The sequence below is a fragment of the Indicator indicator genome, chromosome 26 (genome assembly GCF_027791375.1).
Source record: "Indicator indicator isolate 239-I01 chromosome 26, UM_Iind_1.1, whole genome shotgun sequence".
Taxonomy (NCBI): Eukaryota; Metazoa; Chordata; class Aves; order Piciformes; family Indicatoridae; genus Indicator; species Indicator indicator.
Window position 1 is genome coordinate 9,130,492 of NC_072035.1, and position 25,624 is coordinate 9,156,115.

General features: G+C 42.4%; 1 protein-coding gene across 1 annotated transcript in view; it reads left to right on the forward strand.

Annotated features, from left to right (window-relative positions):
* Window positions 1-25,624, forward strand: part of MLXIP (MLX interacting protein) — a 49,325-nt gene that overhangs the window by 15,773 nt on the left and 7,928 nt on the right. The window contains exons 2-12 of the mRNA XM_054392769.1: window positions 13,135-13,241; window positions 13,611-13,696; window positions 14,987-15,076; window positions 15,347-15,388; window positions 15,916-16,087; window positions 17,014-17,103; window positions 17,889-17,980; window positions 18,119-18,767; window positions 22,806-22,927; window positions 23,628-23,814; window positions 24,630-24,754. Coding sequence (XP_054248744.1) covers window positions 13,135-13,241; window positions 13,611-13,696; window positions 14,987-15,076; window positions 15,347-15,388; window positions 15,916-16,087; window positions 17,014-17,103; window positions 17,889-17,980; window positions 18,119-18,767; window positions 22,806-22,927; window positions 23,628-23,814; window positions 24,630-24,754 — 1,762 coding nt within the window. The remainder of the gene's footprint in view (window positions 1-13,134; window positions 13,242-13,610; window positions 13,697-14,986; window positions 15,077-15,346; window positions 15,389-15,915; window positions 16,088-17,013; window positions 17,104-17,888; window positions 17,981-18,118; window positions 18,768-22,805; window positions 22,928-23,627; window positions 23,815-24,629; window positions 24,755-25,624) is intronic.

The window sequence follows — 25,624 nt, forward strand, 5'->3', positions numbered from 1 at the left end:
ATATTCTGATTTTGAGAAGACTGAGCAAAAGCCAGTGGCAGAAACCAAGTTTTAAGAAGCAGTGGGAAATCCTATAGACTGTGAAACAAGCACATAGGATCACTTCCCTTTACATGAGAGCTGCTCTCAAAATGACACTTTCCACCATGAATGAAAGAGTGCAGGAAACACTTCAAGGAAAAACAAACTTATTGATGTGATATGAATCTGCTGATGTGTTTGTCATTACAAGGTGATGATGATGATCATCATAACTGCTGATAACAGCAGGAAAGCTTCCCCACCTTTTAGCAGAGATTTTGTAAGAGGTCACAGTAGAACTGATCCTGATACCTTGTTATGCAATTTGCAGCATTGTTGAATACATATTTTCTTTGCCTCACCAAAATCATCTAAACCTTGTTTGAACAGTAACAGGGTGGTGAGATGAAGAGGAGGAGGTGATGGAGAGAAGGGGTGCATTGAATGTGGTGGCTGTTTTCTAAAAGGGAAGCATAGTGTGGGGAGGGAGCTGAAAAGAAAGCTATTAGTAAAGATGATGCAGCAAGGAAACAGCCCTTACTGCTTCTGGTCACAGTGTGAGTTACTGGTGTGCCTGTGAGTATTAGAGTCACAAGGTATGTTAAACCTGATGTTTGTCCTCTTCTCTTTTCAGACAGAATAGAGCATGTGTTCCCCAGATGAAAGTTCTCAAGCTGGTTGTGTTAAAAACAGTTTTGACAACTATGTGAATGATGGATACTCATTTCCTTGTTGTTCTCGCCCAGGGCACAACGTGGACTGAGATACCTGAATCTTGCAATCCTTGCACCAGAGAGAAAGGGAACTGGAGAGGGGATTGAAGTTTTGCATCTCTAGTAGCTTGACTTCAACACTTGGCCTGCAGCTTGCAGGTGGAGAACAGCTGTCTGGCCTTCTGTGAGCAGGTTTCATACTTACTGCTTTAAATACAGAGGTAACCCCATCGTTTTGTGATGTGGTTGTGTGGTTTAGCTCACTTAGAATCATCATCAAAGATATTAGCAAAACTGATTTTAGTATGAATTTGTAAAACTGTGATGTAGCAGAGTTTGATGGCATGCTTCACTTTTATTACTTGCTACATGGAAGAAATACAAAGGAAAATCAAGTTAGGATTGATTTAGAATGATTTATACAGAGACAAGAGATTCAAAAAGGGAAGGGATACCCTTCCATTGGGGAACAAGGTTCAGAATAGACATTTTGCTTTCCAAACTCTTAATGGAGTTTAGGAGTGCCTAGGTTCAATCTCAGTCTCTAAGGAAGGGTCTAGGTGCAGCTCGATGGAGACTTAATCCCAGACTTGGCCATCAGTTTATGGCTAATGGAACTAACCACATGGATTTCATCAGACATTCACTCAGCGTGCGGTCACTTACTTACCAAGGATATGTTGTGAATAAGGGGTCTGTCCACCTTGGGGAAGGAAGGATCTCGTAGTCTCAGAAGCACCTTCTGACCAAACGTCTGGGGTTAGTTAGCTCTGAAGTTTGAACCTCAGGTTTCCTGAAGCAGAGTCTCAGGTATAGAATTTCATAATTAATTTAGTAGAGTGGTGGTGCAGCAGCAGATTGAGCTGGGCGTCTCTGGAAAAGGACACTGAACAAAGGGATTCCTGGGCAATTCTGCCCTTACAGACCACTCACCTGACCCCCATGCACCTTCCATGTGCCCTTTGGTCCAATGGTGATTCTGGTCTGAGATCTCCTGACTTGGATTCTTCCACTGTTTCCATACAGGCTATTATCTTGACAAGTTGCAGCTGCTGTTGATGGTTGGGGCCTCCCTGTCTTCTGGTTTGTGCTGGCTCTGGAGGCCCTCTTTTGCTTCAGAAGGTACATGTTCTAGGTGAGAGCTTACAGCTTGCAGCCTAAGGCTTCAGCAAACCCAGCTACACATGCTACGTAAAGCTAAACAAAGAGCATACCAAGTCACACCACATTTTAACTCTTAAGTGATTAATTCTGTTCAAAACTTACTTGTTTAAGCTAGACAACTAATATTTCTTATCAGTGAGAGGTGTCCCTGCTCAAGAAGAGAACTCTCAGGTGTGCAGTCCAGTTGCTGTCCAGGGAGAGCTCAGACTGGGCTCACCCAGTGATCTGTTGCTCGTAAAAGATTTTGTTGTGAGGAGCAGCCTGGAGAGGCATCCCGGCTCAAGGGGAGATCGCTGCCTTGCAGCCACGCTGCAGGCACAGCTCAGAAAAGGCTCACTTAGACTGTCATATTTGTGGGGTGAAGTGGTTGGCTCCTAGTCAGATTGCCTACAAAGGGAGAGGGATGCATGAGACTCCTTGTACCCACAGCTTTCTTTGTTCCTCCATAAATAAGCCCTGGAAAAAACATCTGCTATTCATGTGTTAGTTGCATGATCACTGTTGCAAGGTCATACCCATTGGTGCTTGTTGTGCTCTGCTCTTTTATGGGTTATTCAGAGAAGTTGTTGGTCCAGCTATGGGTTAGGCCTCTACCTCTTGTGGAGCATGTACTAAAGTACTGTGGGTTTGGTAAAGGGGGACTGAGTCCATCTGTCATGTTTGGTTACAAGGGCATGTCCTGTACAGCATGAGGCATTGAGCTGCACTGCAGCAAGCATTAACAGAATTAACTTCCCACCTTCCTACCCAGCACTTGCTGTAGGCAAAACACTGGCAGCATCTCTCATTTTTAAAGTTGGCCACTAATCCCTAATGTGTAACTGTACCCTTGTTTTTTTTAACTGTTTGATCTGAACTTTCCCCTATCTAAGCCTATGTTTTTTGGATGAGAAGTTGTTCAAAGTGGTTTAGCTGAAACAAAATGTACTGCCTGTATTACAAAGATAGCCAGAGAAGTTCCACTTACTTTTCAAAGATAATATCACCCGAAGGATCAGAGCAGGGCCTTGAAATTTGGGGAGGAGGTGACCCCTGTTTACGTGGAGTGCTCTGTCCTACAAAACTGTTTTTAACCTTAATGAGATTAGAGTTTTCTAGGAAACTGGAGGTAGCAGCTAGTCAAAGCACTGACTGTAAAAAGTGGTCAGAACATGGGCTGGAGGCCTGTCTGACATGATGAGAGATCAAGAAAGGGAACAGGAATGCAATTTTGCAAGCAAATGCAGACACATCATCTGATGTTGCCCAGATCAGAGAAGTGGATAATGAAAAATTAAAAGGGTCTGTGCCTCAGTTTCCCACCTGCAAAATGAGGGTGTGGAAGCACTGTAAAAATGCTTGTGAGGAGTTTAAAATTAAGTAATAACCTATGAATCAAGGTGTGAGCACTGAAAAACAAACAGCTTGATAGGCCACCAATGAAAGTGCTAGGTGTATCAGCTCTTCTGTATCTGGAGGTTTAGGATGTGGACTGATTGCTTATGATCCTAGAATAAAGGCTTTCCCTTAATAAGAGTTGTACAAAGACACCTACCTATAAATTCAGGTGCTTCCTGCTTTTGGAAGTGTACACAATTAGTACCATAGTTTTCCTTTTATGTAAAATTTAATTCAATATTAAACATGCTTTGGTGTTTACTTCCAACTGAGATTTGAACTCCCCTGTGTAGAGTATGGGCTGCATTTACACAGAGTAGGTTCAAGCCTGTGCTTAAACCACTGGTTCTTACCTCCAAGGAACATTTTTCTTTAACTGTATGCTCAGAAATGGTGATAATCTCCACTTTATATGCTTTCCACATCTGCATCTCATCTGCCAGGAAAATAAATGACAGATTCTGTGTCTTTAACATTTTATACCAGAATAGAAAATTTGTGTTGCAGTGTTTATTTAAAGAAAAAATCAGAACAACTTCCTGCCGAGGTGTTTGGGGGTTTTTGTTTGGTTTTGCTTGTTGTATGGGGTTTGTTTGGTTTTGTTTTTACGTAAGCCTGTGTTACTGCAAAAGTTTTGTAACTCTTAATGGTGAGATTTGTAACTACTGATGGTGTTTACGATGATTCCTCCTTCCAAAGGAAGGTTTGAGGAGACCCGGCGCTTTTACCCACACTGATAACCCATCAGCAGATATGTTTAGAAAATATGAATATTTTAATGTTTATTTGTAAACAGAAGGAAAAAAAATTGCCACAAAATAGATTCTTTGTTGTCTTGAATTCTCCATCCTAGTGAGAGAAAAACTTGCTTTCTTCTGTCTTTCTCATTGACCAAGCACAAGTGAAGAAACAGAGGTGTCAAAATGATTATGCAGGTGCAGGTCACCTTAGTTTGTACACTGTTACCTTTATAGCATTTTCATACTGAGCATATTAAAATATTTCATAAATTATTCTGTCATTCTGGGAAGCTTGCCAAGAGCTGAGGAATGTGTACATTGAAATATGTAAATCTAATCCTTGCTAAAATTTACTTAGCAGCATTTGTAGCATGGAGAGGAGTGTGTCTGGGAGATGATCAGCTGGTATTCTGTCCTCTCTTTGCCACTGACATACTTTATGGCCATGGGCAGTTTCTTTTCATCCTGGTATTTCATATGAATAAAAGGAATAGTCCTTGCCTCTTAACCTCAAGCATTGTCTTAGTTTCTATATCAGTGCGTTTTTCATGATTATCTCTGGTAGTTCTTTGAAGAAGGTCTTAGTTCTTGAAAGACACTTAAAGTATGTGACATTGTATAAAGTTTTAATGCTCATAAAGTTACAAAGTACGTGACTTGGAGATGAGCAAACTTAAGTGCATCAGGGATCAAGGAGAGGTTTTGCTCTGGAGTTAGCAGAGAGAGATGGTGATGGGGAGGCCTTTTGACTGAAATATTAGTGTCTCATGAAGCTCTTTCTGTTTTTCTCTCTGCTTCAGCTCTGTAGTAAAGTGAGCCAGTGTTGGATGAACTTCTTAAAAGCATGAATATTTCTAGAGACATCCTTTGGTTTCTGACTGGAACTTAGAAGCTATCTCAATATTCTGAGCCTTCAGGCACTGTTGAAAGCACACTCTAGGCTCCAAGTCTCCATGATATTTGTACTGTCTTTCATGTTCCCTTTGCCCTGAGCTGTTTCAGCACACTCTTCATCCTTTCATAATTTGCATGAAACCTGCTTCAGTTGAAAAGATTTCTCCAGTGGTCCTTCCCAGCTGTCTGCAAGTCTTCTTCATAGAGCAGCTCTTGGCCATGTTGGCTAAAACCACTGTGTGAAACTCCTTCCCTTAATTTAAGTAATGGTGGCTTTAAAAGCTGTCAGTGTAGATGTGATAATACTCTCAAAACATGAGGTTTTCAGCTTTTGCTTTTCTCAGAGGAAGCTGCGCTATGTTACCTTGGCAAAGCAGAGGTCTGCTGCTGCTCAGAGTGCCCCAGCACTTACTGGGTCCATTCCTGAGTTGGTAGCATGGCCATGGAATTTATCAGAGCAGGAGCCCAGGCACTGCGAACTGTCATGTACATAAATCAAGTTAAACTTCAAAACTTTGCTCAAAATAATGTTCAATGTGTAAAGTAAATAAATGAAGGTTTATAGGGTATTTGCTGGGGCAAGAATATTTGCTTCTGGTGTCTGGTGGATCGTTTACTACTGTGTTCCTTTTCAGGAGGTTTGTGCCTCAGCCTTCCTGGGTGAAATCAGCCTAGAAAACATGATCCTTGGCAGGTGCTACAAATCCAATTTGCCAACAGATAACTTGTGTTTTTTTTATTTTTCTAACACTTGTTAGTGTATAATGCTCATGATAGAGGAAAAAGTGTTGTTTGCTCTAGTATCTCTGTGTTCAAGATGGAAGTGTTATTTTTTTAAAGGAGATGAATCAGATGGTAGGGAAGGTTTGTTTTAAAATGTTTGATGGGTGCATTAAGAAGAGTGTGGCCAGCAGGTCAAAGGAGGATCTTTTTCCACTCTACTCAGCCCTGGTGAGACCATGTCTGGATTATTATGTCCAATTCTGGGCTGCCCAGTTCAAGAGGGACAGGGGTATACTAGAGAGTGTCCAATGGAGGCTATGAGGATGTTGAAGGGACTGGAACACCTGTCTGATGAGGAATGGCTGAGAGACCTGGGGCTGTTTGGAAAAGAGGAAGACTGAGAGAAGATCTTATTAATGCTGAATATCTAAAAGATGGATATCAAGAGGAAATTGCTACTATCTTTTCAATTGTGTCCTGTGATAGGACAAAGGGCAGTGGATGCAAACTGGAACCTGCAAAGTTCCATCTCAACTTGAGGAAAAACTTCTTTATTTGTAAGGGTGCTGGAGCCCTGGAGCAGGCTGCCCAGAGAGATTGTGCAGTCTCCTTCTCTAGAGAATTTCAAGACACATCTGGACATGATCCTGTGTGACCTGCCTTAGGTGATCCTGCTTTGGCAGGGGGTTTAGACTTGATCTCTGAAAGTCCCTTCCAACACACACCATTCTATGTAACTTCAGCACAGAGCTCCCTGCTGTTGTTTGTGGAGCATGGGCAATATAACATCCTCCACAAGCCTGTGTCTGCTCCTGCAGGAGGATTTCAGGTAAGGAGGATGACAAAGGTCACCAAGAGAACCAGCTGCATAATGCTTGCCTTTAAAATGAGCTATGGCTGAGATGAGTTTCCCAGGGCTGCAGCTGGGATTAACTTTGTAGGTGTGAATAGCAAGATGCTAAACTGGCTGCCTCACAAGTCCTACACACATTCACTCCCTGTAGAACTGTTTTTGTTTCAGTCGCCTGCTTCTTTGCTCCAACTCACAATGCATATAATCTGATTCTCTGAATGAACCTTTGTTTGGGGAAATACTGTTAGTTTTGGCTCTTGGAGAGCTGAGCTGACAGGCCCAACTCCCCAGCAAAACAGATTGGAGATTAAAAAACAAACTAAAACCACGCCTTAAAAAAAAAAAGTTGAGGAGAAGCCAAGAAGTCCTTTTCTGTGTTGCTGAAAAGTTAATCTATTTAGCTACTGTAATGTCAACAGGGTTTTCTTTCCTTCAATTGCTTACATTATTGCTGCTCACCATCCTCTGCAATAAAAGGAAAAAATTTAGTCTGCCTCCAAACACTGCACACCCATATACATCATGGGATTTTTTTCCCCCTTAAGGAATGGGAGGGTGAAAAAAACACAGAGGAAGTGGGGTTTGAGGAAGGAGTTAACAAGGCAAAAAAGAGTTATTTTAGCACAAGGGCAGCAGGAATCTGTTAAATAAACAGGAAAATGCAGTACATTTCTGTAGCTTGTTCCTGTAAACTGAATTAACAAAATTTGGATTTGAAAACATTATTTGCTTAGAGCTGTAGTACACAAGACCCCTGTGGTCTGTATGAGAAGTGATTCCTTACAGGTCTGCAGTAGCTGCTTTTCAAGGTATCTTTGCTGACTATATATATTTGGACAGCAGGGTCAGCCCTATGGCATCTGAGCTACAGTGCTTGGAGGTTTATGTTTAAATTCCACGTACGATAGATCTAGGCCAGGTGCTATCCAGGTGCAAAAGAAAAAAACAGCTTCTCCTGACCTAGAGAGCCAATTCAGCCAGAGATTTTTCTTGTCCCTACATATCAAAACCAGTGAAAGATGAGAGGGTGGAAATGAGGGGTTTACATGCAGAGTACGGCGGTGTCAGAAATATCTGTGTCCCACTTCTAGTGCTGTCAGTCAAACACTTCGTAGCCAGGGCATATGATTCAATCTCTCAGTTTCCATGTGTTTAAGCCAGAGATCATGCAGCTCTTCCCTCGCAGGGTGTTTTAAAGACCTCTCATTTTGTGCAGCATTTAGCTCACTGAAATCACAAAATAGTTTGCCAGGTGAAATTCCTTGCCCAGCAACATTCACGTGTCATGGCCTGGAGAATGAAATTAATTTATTTTTCTCTGACTGAGGGAAGGGGATTTTTCAGATTTTTCTGCATCAGAGTCTTCACTGTTGTCTTCTATTAGGAGAGGAATTGAAACATAGTGGTGAGGTATGATTTTGACCTTTTCTGAGGTAGATAAAAGATGGGGAACTACAAGCTGAATCACAAATAGCTTAATAAAGGAATTGAGCTGTATAAAGTGTAAGTTCTACTGTGCTATCCTATATAGTTTCCATTTAATCAACATGTACTCAAACCACCTATTAGGAGGTTGTGTAAGCTGTTTTGGGGGGAATTTATCTTAATATTTAAAATTCTTCTTCTCTGCCCCTTCAGTGCTCTTTGTAGAAGTCTGTGTTTGTTAAAATGCTTGTGTTCCTTAATGCTAGTTATGAGTGAAAAAACCCCAAACTTCATCTGGGTTTGCGCACAAATAGATCTCCCTTTGTGTCCAAATCCGGAGGGTGGTTGTGTGTCATGTGCTGACCGAAGTCCATCTTAAAATCTTCTGATTTGAGGGAGGAGAACAGCGGATTCTTCTGCTGTGACTCATCTTATATCAGAGCTTGATCGTGCTCCACTGATGCAGGAGTTTTTCCCACTGAATTTGTTGATTGATTACTGGTCTTTTTCAGTGGTGTAAAGAGCTACTGGTTTAGGTTTGAAGTCATCCTAACAACTGTGAATGACTTCTCATGTGCCCAGTACCTGTTAAGAAAGACACCCATTTGCCTTAGCCTTGCTGAGTCAAAAGCATCATTAGAATATCCTGTTAGAGTATTCATTAACTGCTCTTCTAGGTAAATATTTGTTAACTACACACTTCACATGCTGTTCACTGCTAATGACCATTGGAAGGCAGCCCTTTAACATAGCCTTAAAAAAAAAAATCTGCAGAGGCACGAATAGAAGAAACTTCCACGGGTACTGTTTGTGAGTGTGCGCCTGAAATGCTTTATTTTGGGCTTTATTAACGTAGAATAAAACAATGAGATTCTCAGAGGCAGAACTTTGCATAAGAATGAACATTGCCAGGGTAGAATGTGTTCAGTACTGTGTTAGAATGCATACCATCTCCCTAATTGCATTTCAGTTCATGGAGGGAAAAATGTAAAACTGAAACATGTTTAAGAGAACCAGGTTATGCTCTCACGGTAGACGTGTTTCCTGTGTTATGCTGCTAATCTTGTAATTGTTCTTAAAACACAGCTGCTTTCACTGGAATTTCACAAACGGAGAGAGTTTTGTTGATCTGACAGATCAGTGCTGTGTTATCTGTCTGCCTGCTGGGATCTGAGCTGCCTGAGGTAGATCCTGAGTTGGGAAAAAGTATGTGAAAAACTTGGGAGTGGCCTCCAGCCTCTCCTAGCATGTCCAGGGCTCATAGGTCAAAGCTGCTGCATATGGAAGTGGCAGCCTCGACTGTCTGCAGCTTTGGTTTGGAAAACACTGCACTCTTCCAATACATGTCAGGGGCCTGTGTCCCAGGGGATTTCCAGCTCTGTTGGCTGCTCAGCTGATGCTTTTTTAGTTGGTTGGCTGTTCTCAAATCACTTGAGGACATTTGGGCTCAGGAGGTGGAGATTTCTACATGGGAGACTGAATTGTGCTGTGGAATGTATCACACATTATCTACCAGATGGTTTTCAGCCAAACGGATTTGGTCTGTGTTTGATTGTAATGAAGATACGAAAGTCACATATTCCTCCAGAATTGCTTCCATGAGCCAGCATGTCTGGGATACCACAGGGTGTGCTTCTGGCAGCAACAGCCCTTGCAGAATGCAGCCAAGGGCCTAGTTCCCTCTGATACTCTCCTTGCAGCACCAGCATCCTCTGGGTCATGCCACAGGCTGGTCCAGCTGCCGTTGTCTCAGCCTGTACCATGCACTATTTGGTCAGAGCTTCTATTGGGATACTCCTCTTCCTTTCTTTGGAGCAGCACTCAGCAGAGCTGGAGCAGCCATTACAGAAGGAGCAAGGACCGTGTGTGAACTGGTGTTTATGCTCACAGGTACCTTGTGATCCCCTGGCTGGTGACACGTTGCTCTGCATTTCTTTGTAGGAGTTGGCATGGTCTGAGGAGACACAGATCTGGCAGAAGCAGCAGACACTGGGCTGCTCCATTTGATTTTTTTTTTTTTTTTTGTGTGTGTGGTTGTTTTTCTGCTTTAGAATCTGAAGATGGGTTTCATTTAGCAGCTGCTCTGTGTCACAGTGTTATTCAAAGTAATTGACTTTCCACTGACTTTGGAATAGTGTCTAAATAATCGTCGTCAGCTTCATGCTGATTCCTCTCCACTGCAGCTAAAGTAGTCTTACTTATGACCTCAAGCTGGACTTGTGCTTTGCTCCCCTGGGAACTAAAAAAAATAATTATATTTTAAGAATAGATTCTTAATCACTTCCTTCTTTTGATATACTACTTTTTGTTTAGCATTTTGCAAGAGTGTAGTAGAAAATGTTTTAAACTATTTGTGTTTTAATTCCAGTCTTAATTGGCTCTTTGAAGATGCAATGAGTGTACAAGAATTAATTGCAGTTAATTTTATTTTATTTTTTGTAGAGAAGCATTTGTTCTTGTTTTTCTGAGTGAAGATTATTAGAGTTATGTTGCTTTGGCAAACTGTCCAGTCCCACAGAGCTATGGAGAGATGAACATTAAGTTGACAGATTTCTTAGGCAAAGGCATGTGGGCGTTTTGTCAGTGTTGGTGATGCATCAAAATGTTAATCTCCTGTCTCCAAACTGTTAATGTGCATGTGAGAAATAGGAAAAGATGTGCTTGAATCTGGGTTCAGAAGGAATGAAGAGACAAGGTTCTAAGGTAGTGCTGGCTGTGCAGTAAGCACTATGAAGGTGATGGGATAGTATGCAGAGAAGGGGAAAATACTAAACGGATGGAGATCCACTGCCTGCCCTGACACACATCAGCTACATAAGTGAGATGAAATACTGTATTTGGAGATCTTTCTATAACTGAGAGTCTTCAACTTAGAAAGGGGGTTTGGGGAGATGTGTATCAAAGACTGTCATAGGGATGCACTAGTACAAAAAAAATCCAACCAAAAGCGAAGAACAAAAGAAACAAAAACCCCAAACAAACCCCAGAAAACAACCAAAACACCCCAGAAGTGCTTTCCCAGACTTCAGAAAGCATCTAAATTATGGTTGTAGTGACAGTCAGAGCCAGCTACAGAGGATAGCACAAGTACATTAGTAATTGATTTTCTTATTCCTTGCTAATAGTTTACATAGTTTACTATTATTTCCAGTCAGTGAAGCTGCTTGCTCCAGCAAGTCCACTTGCCTTAGAGGGACCCAATGTTCTATTTTGTGTATCAATTTTTTTTGTTCTTGATTTCTTCTCAAGCACTAGAGTCTCAAAGGCTGCAGCAGAGCCTCACAGCATAGCCTGCAGGGCTCAGCACACCCCCTGAAGGGACAGCTGGGCATGGACTGAACATGGGGCTCACAAGCTTGTCACTTACCTGCTCACTTGCTGCTGTTAATTGCCCCGCTAGTGCAGTTAATACCTGGTCACTACACCTGCTTCCCTGTGCATACAAAAGCGTAACAGTTTATTTTTGAAGAGGATAGGGATAAAAAAAACCCTTTTTACTGTGTGACAACAGCTTATCTGATGGTGATTTAACTGTTGTTGCAACTGGCACTTGTATGCAGTAGTAAAATTGAAAGGGCAAGACTGGCTTTTCTTTACCTGTCACTTGGCTGAGGACTAGCATTTGCTTTTCTGTCACAGTTGTGGGAATACCTGAGTGGCACCTGCAGCTGTCGTGCTAGCAAAGGAGTAGAAAAGTAAGGAGCCAAGTACTTGGAAGAAAGTGGTAGTTTCATACCCTACTATTGGCAGCCCTGGCTTCTTTTGTGTAAACTGTGAAGACGTTTTACTTGCTTATCGTTTTATAAGTTTCATTACAAGTTTTCTTTAAAAAGAGTTGCTATTAAGAAGTTTCCCAGACCAAATAGCTCTCCAGTTTAAGACCTGCCTCTGAATAGTCTTTGGCAAGCCAAGGGACACTTCTGTAGGATGTACCTTCCTATTCTTACAGGGGTTTTAGAGCTTAAGTATAACCCAGGGTTTTAAAGGATGAATAATTCAGTTCTTTGAGCTCATTGTACTGCATATGTGTTAGCAGATAGTGCCCTATCACAGGCCAGTTCTAACACGCCTCTTTAGTGCCGCTGCAGTTCATGAGAAGTCACTCCTGACTGAGCAGGCACTTGGTGATCTTCCCTCATGAGAGGGCAAAGCATTTGGAAGTGACATTGCTTTTATCACTGGGTTGTGTACTCTTCGCTACAGAAGACCTTGACCTAATGTTCGTAGTGTTTCAAGATGAACCTGTTACCTTTGCAGGTGGTGTTGTATTGATTGTGGTTTGTGTTGCTGCTTCCATTGGGCCAGGATGCACAAATGGCATAATGAGCCCTAATCTAGGAACGTGTATGGCTCAAAAAATGGGAGCGCAGTACCTGGTATTTTAATCTGTGGCTTGAAATTTGCTACAGTATGAGTATTTCCTACTTCCTCTGCTCTGTCAGTAACATGGATTAATGATTCATAAAGGTGTGTTTCAAGGGCTGGGTATTTTGTGTTTGGCCAGTGCTTGTTGGAGTCCCTGTTGTTGCTTCCGTTTTCTTTCCATCTCCTTCCTACCTCCCAGGGTTGTTCATACATAAGCCTTTTCTATTTCCAGCTTTCCCTTTCCTTGGAGAAAAATTACTGTTTCTAGCCTGCTGGTGACCCTTTGTTTCCAGCTGTGTTTATCAACATTGTAGAATTGGTGGACAATGATTTTTCTTGACCAGCATTGGTAGAATTTCATTCTTCCATTCCAGTGTTGCCAGCCTAGAAAATCAAGTGGAACAGTAGAAGTGAACTTGTGTTGACTTCATCCAGCTCTCCTGCAAAATCTAAGCCATAACTGTATGTGGCCAAAGGTACAAAAACCTCTAGGCCAGGATTTTGGGCATGATTCTGAGCAATCTTGTTCTCCATGATGGAAGTTTATAAGTTGGCATTTGAGAAGGTGGGATACTGGTGAGGAGAAAAGACTGGGTGAAATGTATTTCAGTCCTTCTGAGGCCAGTTGTGACAGTTTTAGCCAGCAAATGAGAACATGAAGGGGTCTTGAAAGCTGGACTCATCTCTTGACACCTAGATCAGTAAGCTGTGACAGTGGTTGGCAAAAGTTGTCACTGACTGAGCATGGCTTGTTGTCCTTTTCTTGATAGTTTGGCAGTTTTAGGGGGTTGCTTTTTCTTGAAAGGAGTGGGAAGAGAAAAACTGAAAGCAGAATGATTTGTTGTCTGTTTTGTTTCAGTGGAAAGCTGGTTTCACCAAAATGGAAAAACTTCAAAGGCTTGAAACTTCAGTGGAGAGATAAAATCCGTCTCAATAACGCCATCTGGAGGGCATGGTACATGCAGTGTAAGTCTCAGCCTTGGTTTGGTTACTTGCTATAAAATGTTTTCTGTGAGACGCATATATGTGAGAAGTAAAAGAATTAAAGTTGCTTCTAATGGAGAGCTCAAAAACCTGCTGCAGGCCCAGATTTCTCAGAGACTGCCCTGGCAGTGCCATCATATCAGTGTGTTTTTGGAGATGTCCACACAGAAGCTGAGCAGTCATCACAGCCTGAGATCTGTTTCCTGTTGGTGATCTGGAAGAGGCCCTGGCTAGATAATACTTTTTTTTTTTTTTTTTTTTTGGTCTTTTGTCACATCTGGCCATTGTAGTGATAGAGCTCTCTGCAGAGTCTGCACATCCTGAGCACTTGCATTTTCATTCTTGTTTCAGACCTGGAGAAGCGCAAGAATCCTGTGTGCCACTTTGTGACCCCACTGGATGGCTCTGTTGATGTTGATGAACATCGTCGGCCAGAGGTGTGTAGAACCTGAGGACCAGACTAATAAGCTCCAGAATTATAACAAGATTTTCTAGTCTACTGGACCTGAGAGCAGTGTAGCAGTTCTTTGCTCTATTTCCTGTATTTAGAAGGAACCTTTAATACAAAGCAGTTTGAAACCGTTTTTGTAGTTTTGTCACATTGAGGTGATCAGGGTGCAACAGCAAGGACATTTATTATCTCTGTAACTTGTGTCTGTGTTCTGGTTCAGTGAAATGAATCACAGAAGTACAGTTTGAGTAAGTAAGATGTTTACTCTCTTCTGGCTGGAGATTGAAATCAGTGAAAAATGAGAGTGACAGCTGCTTTTGGGACTGAATCGAAGTGACCCTGTGAGATTTTTCTGTACTTTATTTAATTGATGAGTTGTGGTTTCAAGACAACAAGCAATTGCTTTTTCTCTGTCAAGATAACTTCACAAAAAGAGTGAATTTGGCCTTGTTTACTTCATTTTTGTGCTCTACTAAACATAAATGAAAACTAGTGTCAGCCCTCTGGCTCCTTGCAGAAAACTAGTGAGGGCCTTGATGTGGCAATATGTGACTCTCTCTCTACTGTGTAGCTCTAGGATAATTTATAACTTAGAGGAGTTCCAAATGTGTTTATGGAACTGTCTCAGGTTTTTGAAAGAGCAGTGTTGATGCTTTTGTTGGAAGATGACCCTGGAACACAAGAAAGTTGTGTTAAGGCTCTCATTAGTCTACTGTCCCCAGTTTAGATGCTGCTGTCTGTAATACATTAAAGACCCACATTGTTCTGATCCTTCTGTTGCTGTTGGTATGTGGCCTGCAAGGTCACATTTCTCCCTGAGCATCAGATTTCTATTGCTTTTTGTCATTCCTAACAGCTTTTGTGTATGTGTCCATGTTCATGTAACCTTGTGAAATTCTCTTTGCCTGTTTTCAGCAGAGCAAGGAATGCTTTGTGCATTACATTTTAGTGAATTCATTTTAAAGTTGCATTTTGGGTTGGGGTTTTTTTTGCCATTTCTTACTTAGTGGTTCTGGTTGAAGTGATGTGGGAAATGCTGACAGTGCAGGCACATGTCACTTGTTTGTTTATTGTGGGAAAAGGAAAGTTAGTATTGTCAGATTTGCTCTGTGATAGCTCCAGAATAGTGTGGACTGCTGATACATGAGCTCAAACAGATTTAGCATGCTTGCTTTTGCATACTTTTTTTTATGCATGAATATTTGCTTGGAAACACATTGAACATTCAGCCATTGTGTGATCCGCTGTAATTTGTGGTATGTGTTTGTGTTCTCAGGCCATTGCAACAGAGGGGAAGTACTGGAAGCGAAGGATTGAAATAGTCATCAGGGAATACCACAAGTGGAGAACATACTTCAAGAAAAGGGTGTGTTGGTTTACGTAGTGGAAGTATCTTACTTGAAATTCATCAGTGTGTGGTTGCTTTTTGAGTTTTGATGTCACTTTTGCTAGCATACAGAAGAAAACAAATGATAAGCTAATACAGACATACTCATCTGATTAGTCCCACTAAAAATTATTGGGCAGGAACTAATTGTACATGATTAGATCTTCAATGTTTTGCAAAATCAGGTGCTCTACTGGTACACATAAGACCTATTCTGACTTAAACATCTGTTTTGTTCTCCTTTTGCAGTTACAGAAACACAAAGATGAAGATCTTTCAAGTTTGGTCAGGGTAGGTATCACCACTGATAAGTGGCAGTGTTGATGCTTGTAGAAATTGCAGTCAGTAACAAAGCTGTAACATGCAGTAGCTTGTGTTGATTAAAATCTTAAGACAGGCATCTTACTTAAGCCTTAATTAAGGTTAGACACCTCAGAGAGCAATGTAAGATTTGTATCTTAAATTGGATAGGGGAGAGGTTTAGTGCAAAGTGCTGTGGCATAAGAAATAAGGATCAGTAAAGGTGTCCAGAATGATCAATGTCTTTGAGGGCTGGAGCATTATTTACCTTATTACTGAGTTGTAACTGGCATTGCTGCCTTGCTGGTGTAACTAGATCTGGGAAGATGGGTATGCTACATGTTGCAGATCTTCCTGCTGCCCACAATATTGGCAAAAAAGTGCCAGGATGTTTAAAGGAGCAATGGTGCTGCTGTTTACTGTGCTACATATGAAAAACGAAAACAGTTTTTATCTGTCTGCACCAGATGCTTTAGCATTGTCTAGGCAGCCTGACTTTTCTTCCTTTACTTTGGCAGGATGATGATGTGTTTCTCTGGCAAAAAAGAAGGTATGGCAGAGAAACCCCTGTCCCTATGGAGGAAGGCAGCCTCTTGGATGCAGACATGCTCATGTCCGAGTTCACCGACACACTGTTCTCCACACTGTCTTCACATCAGCTGGTTTCTTGGCCGAATTCCAGGGACATAGGTATTTGTTGGCTGCTAGCTATGTTGCAGTGGGAACCTCTATAGGAGAAGTCTGGTTTGTTGCTCTTCTGGTCTTGCCTTAGATATTTATCTTGATTTGCTGACACAGCTAAAAATAGGTCAGAGAATGTAGCTGTGTTATGCTTGGAAAGTCACAGAATTCCAATTATTCATCCAAATTTAATTTCTAACGTAGCTTCTTAGGGGACAATGTTGCTCTGAATAAGTCTGTAATGAGCAGTATTTACATTTATTGGGGGCAAAGGCATTATTATTTATCTCAAAACATACATGTCTGTGTGTATTTTTAAGGGAATGCCTATTTATTTTTCTTTGGATATGTCACTTAGAAGAAGTGCAAATCAGGTCTCCTGTGAAAGCAGCCCCAAGAGCTATATCTAGCTGAAGGCTCTGTGTAAAGGGACAGGAGATGTCCACTCTGCATCATCCTTGCTGCACAGATGTCTAAGCTGTCTGAGCAGTTCCAGAGCAACTGTGGTTTATATGAACTGTACTTGAGGCAAAATGAAATGGGTGATTGTTTATTTGAAAATCCTCTGCTATGAACTGTAGTGGTTCAGGTTGTGCCTTCTAGTAAGTTTTATTGTGCAGCAGTGGCAGGATAGGAAGTTTGGGATTAGGAGGCATCCAAGCTGGGCAATCCCCAGTTGTTAGAACCTTCAGGTTTCACCTCTTTAATTTTACTTGTTGAAGCCTTCATTCCCCAATGGATTTGATTTCAGAACTGTACTGTAGTTATGAAAAAGTGCAGATGCTCAGTTCATTTCAGCAGCAGTTTTTTTCTGTGAACACCCTGGCCAAGCCTGGCTGTGGAGTGCGTGTTGGTGTTCTAGCCAATGCTGAATTCCTGCTGTTGTTACTGTGCAAGTGATGTGAAGCTAATCTAATGTCTCCTGAATTTTACAGCACACTTAGGAAATGCTGACATGATTCAACCAGGGCTTATTCCTCTCCAGCCAAATTTTGATTTTATGGATACTTTTGAGCCTTTTCAAGGTAAGAATTATATATATACACAGTCCATTAATTTCTTTAAAACGGCAGTACTTTATGAACTTGTTTTTAACAGAAGACTAAATGTTGCAGATCTCTATTCTCTTTAGAAGGCAGGAGATTTGAGTAAAAGGTGAAGAACACTTAATAGATATTTTCATTGTTCATTATTTCAACTAGATACCTACATGGGTAGACTGCCTTGTTACTGTGACCTCAGCCCTTTACTTACCTGAGCCTGAGAATCATTTTAGGATTGTTTATTCCAGTCTTTGAACCTGGTTGTTAATTTGCCTTTCAAAAGAATAGCATTTAGACCTTAAATGGTTCAGTAATTAAAGACAGAAAATAATTGAACACTTTTTAGTGATGAAGTGATTTTTTACTTTGTTTGCCTTGCAACGTTTTCTGGTACTCTCAAGAACTGCATGTGACATTAAACTACTGCTGACAACTTTGATGGTTATGGGTCTTCATGAAAGTCAAAAGTCACCTCTGTCTTCTGGGCCTGCATGCAGTCTGTGTCAGATAACTGAATTTTGTGGGACTGCACTGAGATCAGCTTTCACCTACAGCAGACTGATTTCTGTATTATCCACAGCTTGTGTGAAAGTGGAAAAAGTCTGCTCTGAAGAACTCATTTCCCCTGGAAGAGAATTCATTGCTGTCAGCAGCAGTTTCATTATTTGCTAAATAACATTGATATTCCAGTGGATTTTTGTTATCTAGCAATGGTGTACCTTGAGTATGGAAAAATAGAAAATTAATAGCGGCTTTTCATATTTCAGATTTATTCATGCCCAGTCGTTCCAGTAATTATTTCCCTTCTGTGTCTGCTGCCAGCTCAGCTACAACAGACAGCACCAGCCATTCTTCCCAGGTAAGAGAGGTTATTAGTGTTTAAAATAACCCCATCTCAGATGTATATGTGTTACAAAGATTCAAAGATGAGCCATGTCCTTCACAGAAGGAGTTCAGGGGTCACATCTGCATCTGTAATACCTTTCTTTTCTGTCAGTCTCCTGTCCTGACATCAGGTTCGTTGCCCAACACACTTCCAGCAGGGAACATCGGTGATGGACAGATTACTTCCTCAGTATCTGCTCCTGCCATTCCTGATGTTGGCACTGACCAGTGTTCCAGCATTAGAAGCGAGGGATCCTTCATCCATCCCGACTCATCTCTCAGCGGGCCACAAACTTTTCTGCCAGTGTTTCAGACGCCCCTGCCACTGCTTCAACCTACAACGCAACAGCACCAGTCCCCGTTGCCTGCAGTGCCTCTGAATTCCAGCATAAGCTCTCCACCAGCTGCATTTGCTGCCCCAGAAACCCAGAAGTTTGGTCTCTGTGAATCCACAGTTATCACCCACACAGCTTCGGCTACGTTGACCCACAATGCCCCTGCCACCACCTTCAGCCAGAGCCAGAATCTTGTCCTGGCAACACAGCAGCCAGGTGCAGGAGTGCCTTGTAACCTGGCTTTCCAGACTACTGTCCTGCAGGGGCAGCCCCGGCCCCAGCTGCAGTCCCAACTGACTTTTGCACTCCCCAAAGCTGTTCCTCTGGCCAGTGCTGGGACAAGGCCCAAACAGTCACAAAAAATAGTGCCTGCTCCGAAGCCTGAAACAGTGTCCTTATTGTTAAAGAATGCCTTCATCACCCCAGGTGAGAAGCACTGGGGGGTGGTGGTGATGTTTTTCTTTTCTGAGTGGGACTAGCAGGAGGGATAGACCACCTTGGTTTGCATAATAAGTAAAAATACAGCTTTCTGAGGGTATCCAAGGAAGCCCTGAATCTGCTGGTGTGTGGCTTCGCTGTTCAGTGGGATGCTGTGGAATGCTGTGAGGACTGGAAGCAGTTTGGGTATGAGTGTCAAAAGCTGACCTGTGAGAAATGGTATCTCCTTGTAAAATGGATGCTGATCTGTGCAGGTGATTCAGCACATAGCATGAGTAGAGCTCTGTGCTCCTGCCCCAGGGAACCCTTGGTTTTGGTGCTAAATGCTGTTCTGATTTACTCTGCCCTTCAGTGCAGTCACAGTAGAGTAGGAGACGGTAGGGAGATAGCATAGGGTGGGGAGTGGCAGACCTGTCCTTGTCATTGGCTCACCCAGTTGCCCTGGAGAAGTGTCACTGTTCCTGCTTGTGCATCATCACACTCTGTAACACAAGGGTACCTACCTGTGTACATCCTTTGGTAATACTTCAGGTGTATTCTGATGATTACCTTAGGTGTCCCTGAAATGCTTTAAGACTAGGTACAGCATTGGCTAGGAGCAGCTGTTGATGCAGACCAAAGTGCTGGTCCAGGTGGAGGCACAGCAGGGTGCCTCTCATGTACCATTGGTGCTCTCTACCAGGACCTGGGTGATGAGAATCAGCCCTTTCACTGGGGGAGAACTGTGAAAGTGGACAGGAGGAGATGGAAATCTTTGTTTCAAGCAATCTATAGACTTTTCAGCTGCTTTCAGGGGCATGTGGTTTTCAGTTGGGAACCTAACTGACAAGCTGGGACCTCCACATTGGGTGTGTCATTTTGGAGCCTCTGGCACTGCACAAGGCTGAAAATAACAAATATGAGCAGAGAGTTTTGCATGTAGTGATTCTTGTGGGAAAGCTCAAGGCTAAAGCAAGACTTTTTCCTGGGGTTATTGCACACTGGTTTTAGACTTGTGCTGGCTGGGGGCCAAGTGACTTCAGCCACCTGAAATGTGCCACAGTAATCCAAGAGAAAGCCTGCCTGGAGGAGTATTGTTAAAAAGGCTTTAGGAAGGAGGAGGTGTGTCTGTGAGGTATGGGCACTGTGGTTACCCACCAAAAAAAAAAAAAAAAAAAAAAATTGCTGCTTAAGGGTAGAACAGACTCACAGAGCTAATTCTGGCATGTCACTGGGAACAAGTTGGCTCATTCTTAATAACACTAGGGTGTTAATGGCAGCTTTCTGTCTATAGTATATTACAAAGCAAGAGTCCATGTACTTTCAGCAGCTGAGACATGCATTCATCATGCATTGTAGGCAACTCTAATTTTCAGAAGGCCTCTGCTTCTAGCTTTCTTAATGCTTTTTGGGTTGTTCCTCACCCGTACATCACTTTCCCAGTACTTGATCAGTTACTTCTGGACCATCACAACAAATGGCTTTGCTTCTCATCTAAAGTTGTTGCTGCTTTTCATTCCTGACAGCAGCACATGTTCAGGGATCACAGTGTTCCAAACACCAAGCTCAGAGGGCAAATTCAAGGTTTTATGAAAAGACTGGAGCTTTATTTTTTGCAATAGAACAAACATGAGTATTCATAACTAAGATATTTATGCCTGTTATTTGTGTTCAGGACAAACAAATCATCTCATGACTATGAAACAAATTGTCTTATCATTAGCATTAGAAAGTGATGTGTAACATTTACTGCCCTGTGATACAGGGACTCAAATCTGCACAGATTGTCTCCTCAGGTGGAAGACTTCACATGGGAAAGAAATCTGCTATCATCACTTCAGAAATGTTCTGATTTTGAGGGGCAAGTCTGCAGAAGATGCCTATGTAGGATAGAAACATGAGAAATCTAAAAAGGCATCCAAGTGTGTGCTGATTGTTAGAGTTACCCAAGTATGGAAGTCACAAGTGACATGTTTGTTAATGCAGTGTTAAGAGCAGGCTCTTCAGCTCAACAGAGATGTCCTAAGCCCAGCTGAACGTTAGTGAACAGTGGAAGGGTTGTGGTTCCAGATTTGTGGAAAGCTCAGAGAATAAACCCCCTGTGTCAGAGTGACAGTGCTCTCTGCCAGATAGACCCACAAAAAGGCTGGCACAAGCTTGGGGCAACCCACAGGCTTTCTAATAGAGGCTGCACAGAAACTTCAGTTGATTCAAAACACAGTTGTTAGTCTCAGTAGGGAAGAGGACATTAGGTATGCTGTGTATCTTCTTGTTCTGCTTTCTGTGTGTCCTTCACTATCCTGATGTTAAACTGCAGAGGGTTAGGTTGGCAGCAACAGAGCTATTGTGACAATTTTCATACATCATGGCTTTATTAGTACTGTTAAGAAATATACTAGTTGGCTAGTTTAAATAAGTTTTAAACAGGATGAATCACTTGGAGTCTATCATTTAGCATTAGGATGTAGAGGTTACAGCATGATGATGTGTGATTGGGTATGCTGTTCGTTTGGCTTTACTTACTTAGCATGAGTAGCTGGATTTTGTGAAGCCTTAGACCACAAGCTGTGAACTTTTGCCTAGATATGATGAACTTTTAGCTAGTTAAGCAAAAACAGGCCCTCCAGAGCCAGCATGAACCAGAGGATAAGGAAGCTACAACTGTCAGCAGAAACTGCAGCTGGACAAGATAAGAACAGTTAATGGCCTACCTGGAGACATAGAAGGAATCCTATAAAGTGTTAGAAGATCCCAGACAAGAAATCACCATTGGACCAGAAGGTGTGTGAGGGGCAGGTGTGCATAGATTGTAACGGTGCAATTGCCCAAAGATTTGTATGTTTGGGGTCCCTCTTTGGAGACATCCAGCTTGAGCTTCTCCTGCTGCTGTACCACTCCCATTGCTTTTTGTTTAACTGGACTCTGGCACTGAAGACTGTGGTGGGAAACCAAGGGTCTGAACTGCGGGGATAACACTATCCAAACTTGTGTGTGAGTGTGTGTCAGCGAGTCAGTTGGAGTGCCTGCCAGTTCATTGGCACGAGGCTCTGTGAAGGACCTTGGTCCTAGCAGTGAAGTGATGTGAAAGTGACTTCCTGAGTCTGCACTGGAAACCTGGACAGTGCAAATTACCTTAGCAGTGTAAAGGAGAGCTGAAGCCAGCGCAGGCTTCAGCAGGCTAGAATGAAACAGAGTAAGTTTGGTTTTGATTTCTCAAAAAGCAAACAGAAGCTGTATCTCTGTCTGATTCTTATACCCCGCAGTTAGGTAACCCTGAGCATAGTCAGTCACATTCTTCCTAAAGTCTGGGCAAGAGCAGTGTTAGCCTTAATGCCATGTCAATAGCTGTGCATCTGCATTGGTTATATAGGACCATAACTGATGTTAGACTGGAATACTGTAGTGGTCAAGGCAATGATCTTGAGCAAGGATTCTAACTCCTGTCATGGGGACAAGCTTCCTGTCCAGACTTTCTTTGAGAAATTTTGTGACTTTCTCTGTAGAAACAGTTGCTGCTGTTCACAATTATCTCTAGCTGTCTGATACTACAGAGCTCCTAGTTCTTTATCCTGCTTTCTGGAATTTTGGTACTGTTTCCCAGTGTTTGTTTGTCTTGTGCTTGTGTGTCATGTAACGCATCCTTAAAATCAGAGAGTGCAAGAATCTTCAGTTGATTTCTGTCATTGACCCTTTCTGGGTCAGGAGAACAATCCAAAAAGTGTGGATGTGAGAGAAGCACACTCCTGTGAAACTGATAGAATGAAGATACTTCTCCTCTCTGATTTACTGGGTACCTCTATAAATTCACCTTGAAACAGTGACAGTGATGCTCAAAGCCTCAAAAATGACTGATGTGTTGGGGTCCCTTGTACTGGATTCATGGGACTGAGATTGAAAACTGGTGGCACTCTGTGTTGCAATGACATAGTAGCAAATTGGTGCCTATTAATCCATTCCCCTGTGCAATGACAAATTATGACAAGCTTTTTTTTTTTCTTTTTTTTTTTTTTTTCTGTTTCATTAACTATTCTAACTTGTGTTCTTCAGCTGCCTTTCAGGGACAGTCCAGAGCTGTGATTGTAACTCCAGCACCTTTAAAAAGAGAGGGGATTTTGACGCCAGCCACGTCTCAGTCTAATGTTGCAATTGCACCAGCTGGAATTGTCAGAGTAAGGAGAAGAAAAAAAACAATTTGTTTTTTAGGCCTGTTATTTGCAAGTAGTTAGAGCCATAATATGCTTAGGAGGGCAGCTAGCCAACTAAGTATCCCCTGTTACCTAGCATATGCATTTGTGCCTTCAATATCATGTTTGCTTGTGTTAGATTGAGCTATTTTATGGGACTGGAAGCACTATTTAGTTTTCATGGACTCTTGTCTCACATGACAGTAAGATTACAAAGAGGCATGTACACACAGCACTGTGAACGGGGATTGTTTGTAATCCTGCAGGAGCCCAGGGTGTCGTCTTGCCATTTACATACTGAAAAGCATGCCTTGACTATAAAAGTGGGTTTCCCAGTATGCTGTATGTAGGAAGATAGAAATAGTTTTTAGTATATTATGTGGTTGATGTGTTGTAATACTGCCTTAAGTTATGAAAGGATCCTGGTCTCCTGCCAGAGGCCTGACTTCAGTGCCTGCCAGTTCCTTATATATTAGCCCTTGTTTCATGTCATCAGATTGTTAATCATGTATTTGCTCCTTTTAGTGAAAGGCAAGGTAACAAATCTCTCTCTCTCTCTTTTTGTCTTTCTCTCCCCATGTCTCCTTTCTCTCATCCCTTTTCTCCCTCTGCCCCCACCCCCCTCTTCCTGCTCTCTTTTTTTCCTTCCCTGTTTTTCTCTGTGCTATTTCTGTGCTGTTCCCAGGCTCCCGGGGTGACGGAGTTCCATAGTAACATTCTGGTTGGTCCAGCACAGCGAGCACCAAGTAGTCAACAAACCCAGTCCACAGTCTCACATCTCTTCTCTCCTAGTGTAGTCCAGGATGTGTTGGTGAAAGGAGAGAAAATCTCTTCCCCCCGTAGCAGTTCACAAGTTCCCTCACCTACACCTAGTAAGTTAGAAAGCTTGTAAGCATTCTCTCCTGCACAGGTTAAGTGTGTTTCCATTGGTTAAGCAGGGTGTAAATGGGCCTTGAGGATCCGTGGATAATTCTTGAAGGAAAAGCTTTTTAGAGCCTTCTACCCTACAGCTTTGGCTGCATCCAAGTTGTTTGCCATTTTTATCTTGAACTACTGTAGCATTCCCACAAACTGCCATTTTGTACTTCCTGTAAGTGGCTCCTTTCCACAAGGATGTCATTTCTACTGTGATAGTCACCAAGACATTCAACCTGTTTGGAAAGTATTTGTGCAGAGAGTGCTGGGCTGGGCTGTTGTTCAGTATTGTAATTATAATGTTGATTTGGAGGATCTCAGATCTCTGTTCTTTTTAACAGTAGGTAAGTACAAAGACTCCTTTTGCATGTGTGTTGATATGGTGGTACCTGGGCTGCTTTTAGGGCCATGCTGTTGGTTTTGCTGGCAAATGTCTTGTAAGTGCCACCATCATGTCCCAGGCCTTTAGATCTTCAAATGAAGGAGTCTAGCAGGATGATGGGATTGGCAGCCTATGCCTTCAGTGTGTCTTTGCTGAAGTGTGTGTGAAAGGAGTATTACATGCTGTTATTTGGGATGTACTAGCTTTGTGCCATGAAATACTAAAGCTCCCCCAGCAATCTTGACAATTTCTAGCATGTTGTTGCTGCATTGATGAGTACAGTTTGTTTGCTAACTGTATTTCAGCTCAGTTCTGAAGAGAAGCTTCTCAGCAGTTAGGTTTGCTACAGAGTCGTTTGTTGATGTGACTTGTTGTTTTTTCTTCATGAAGGTCGAGACTGTCAGAATTCAGGCCAAGCTTCCCCCTGCACCTCTGAGCAGAGCCCCAGTCCACAGTCTCCCCAGAACAGCTGCTCAGGAAAACTTAACACTGACCCTAATATGGCTGCATTGAAGGTGCGTGTCCTTTCTTTTGAGGTGCTTTTTTTTTGCTTTTCTAGCTACTTTTCTGACTCGATGTCTGAGAATGGACCAGAGAGTTAAGCTGAGCTTCAGGAATGGTGGAGTATTTGTGCCTTATGTTTAGCTTGCACAGCATCAATGCTGCTCTGTTCAAGATAAAATGTCAGACTTGAATCATCCTACTCTGCTCCATAGGGATGTATCACCGAAGGGACCAGGCTTAACTTTACTTCTGCAGGTCCTTATGGTCATGACAGCAGTTCCTGCTGAGACTCACAGGAGTGTTATGGCAGGTCTCAGTTTACTTGGTCTAAAGTTTCAGGCTTAGTTTTCTAAACCATGGCTTTTGCCATTGTTCTGTTGGGACTCTTCAGTCTGCAGGGCTCTGGGCATCGCTGAAGGGGGGAGTTCTTGACCTGCTAAGTTACTTACATGTCTCCAGTGATGCTATGCTGCTCCACAGAGAAGCAGCTCCACAGCCTCTACAAGTTACACCTGTAAAACACTTTGAGAATTATTGGGGTAAGAACTAAGCAGTCCAGAAATGGCACCTGCCAGCCAGCTGGTCCTCGTACCCAAGCTGACCTTGTCAGAACACTTTCTGTGATGGTATGAAAACCTTAGCCACCAAAACCCTCCAGTGCAGGGCAATCAGCTGTAACCCTCTCATTCATTCTGTTGTGAGTCTTACTGAACCATTTTGCAAGTGCCAACGCTTTTTTTGGCTTCTCTGTCTTTATGTACCCTATGAGTTGATGTTAGTTCGATTACTCCCAGGGGAGAAAGGTAAGTTTAAACACTTGCAGCCTGTGATTGCACTTGATTCTAGTTCTGCTGCAGAAGAGAAGCAGAACTGCCCTTTTC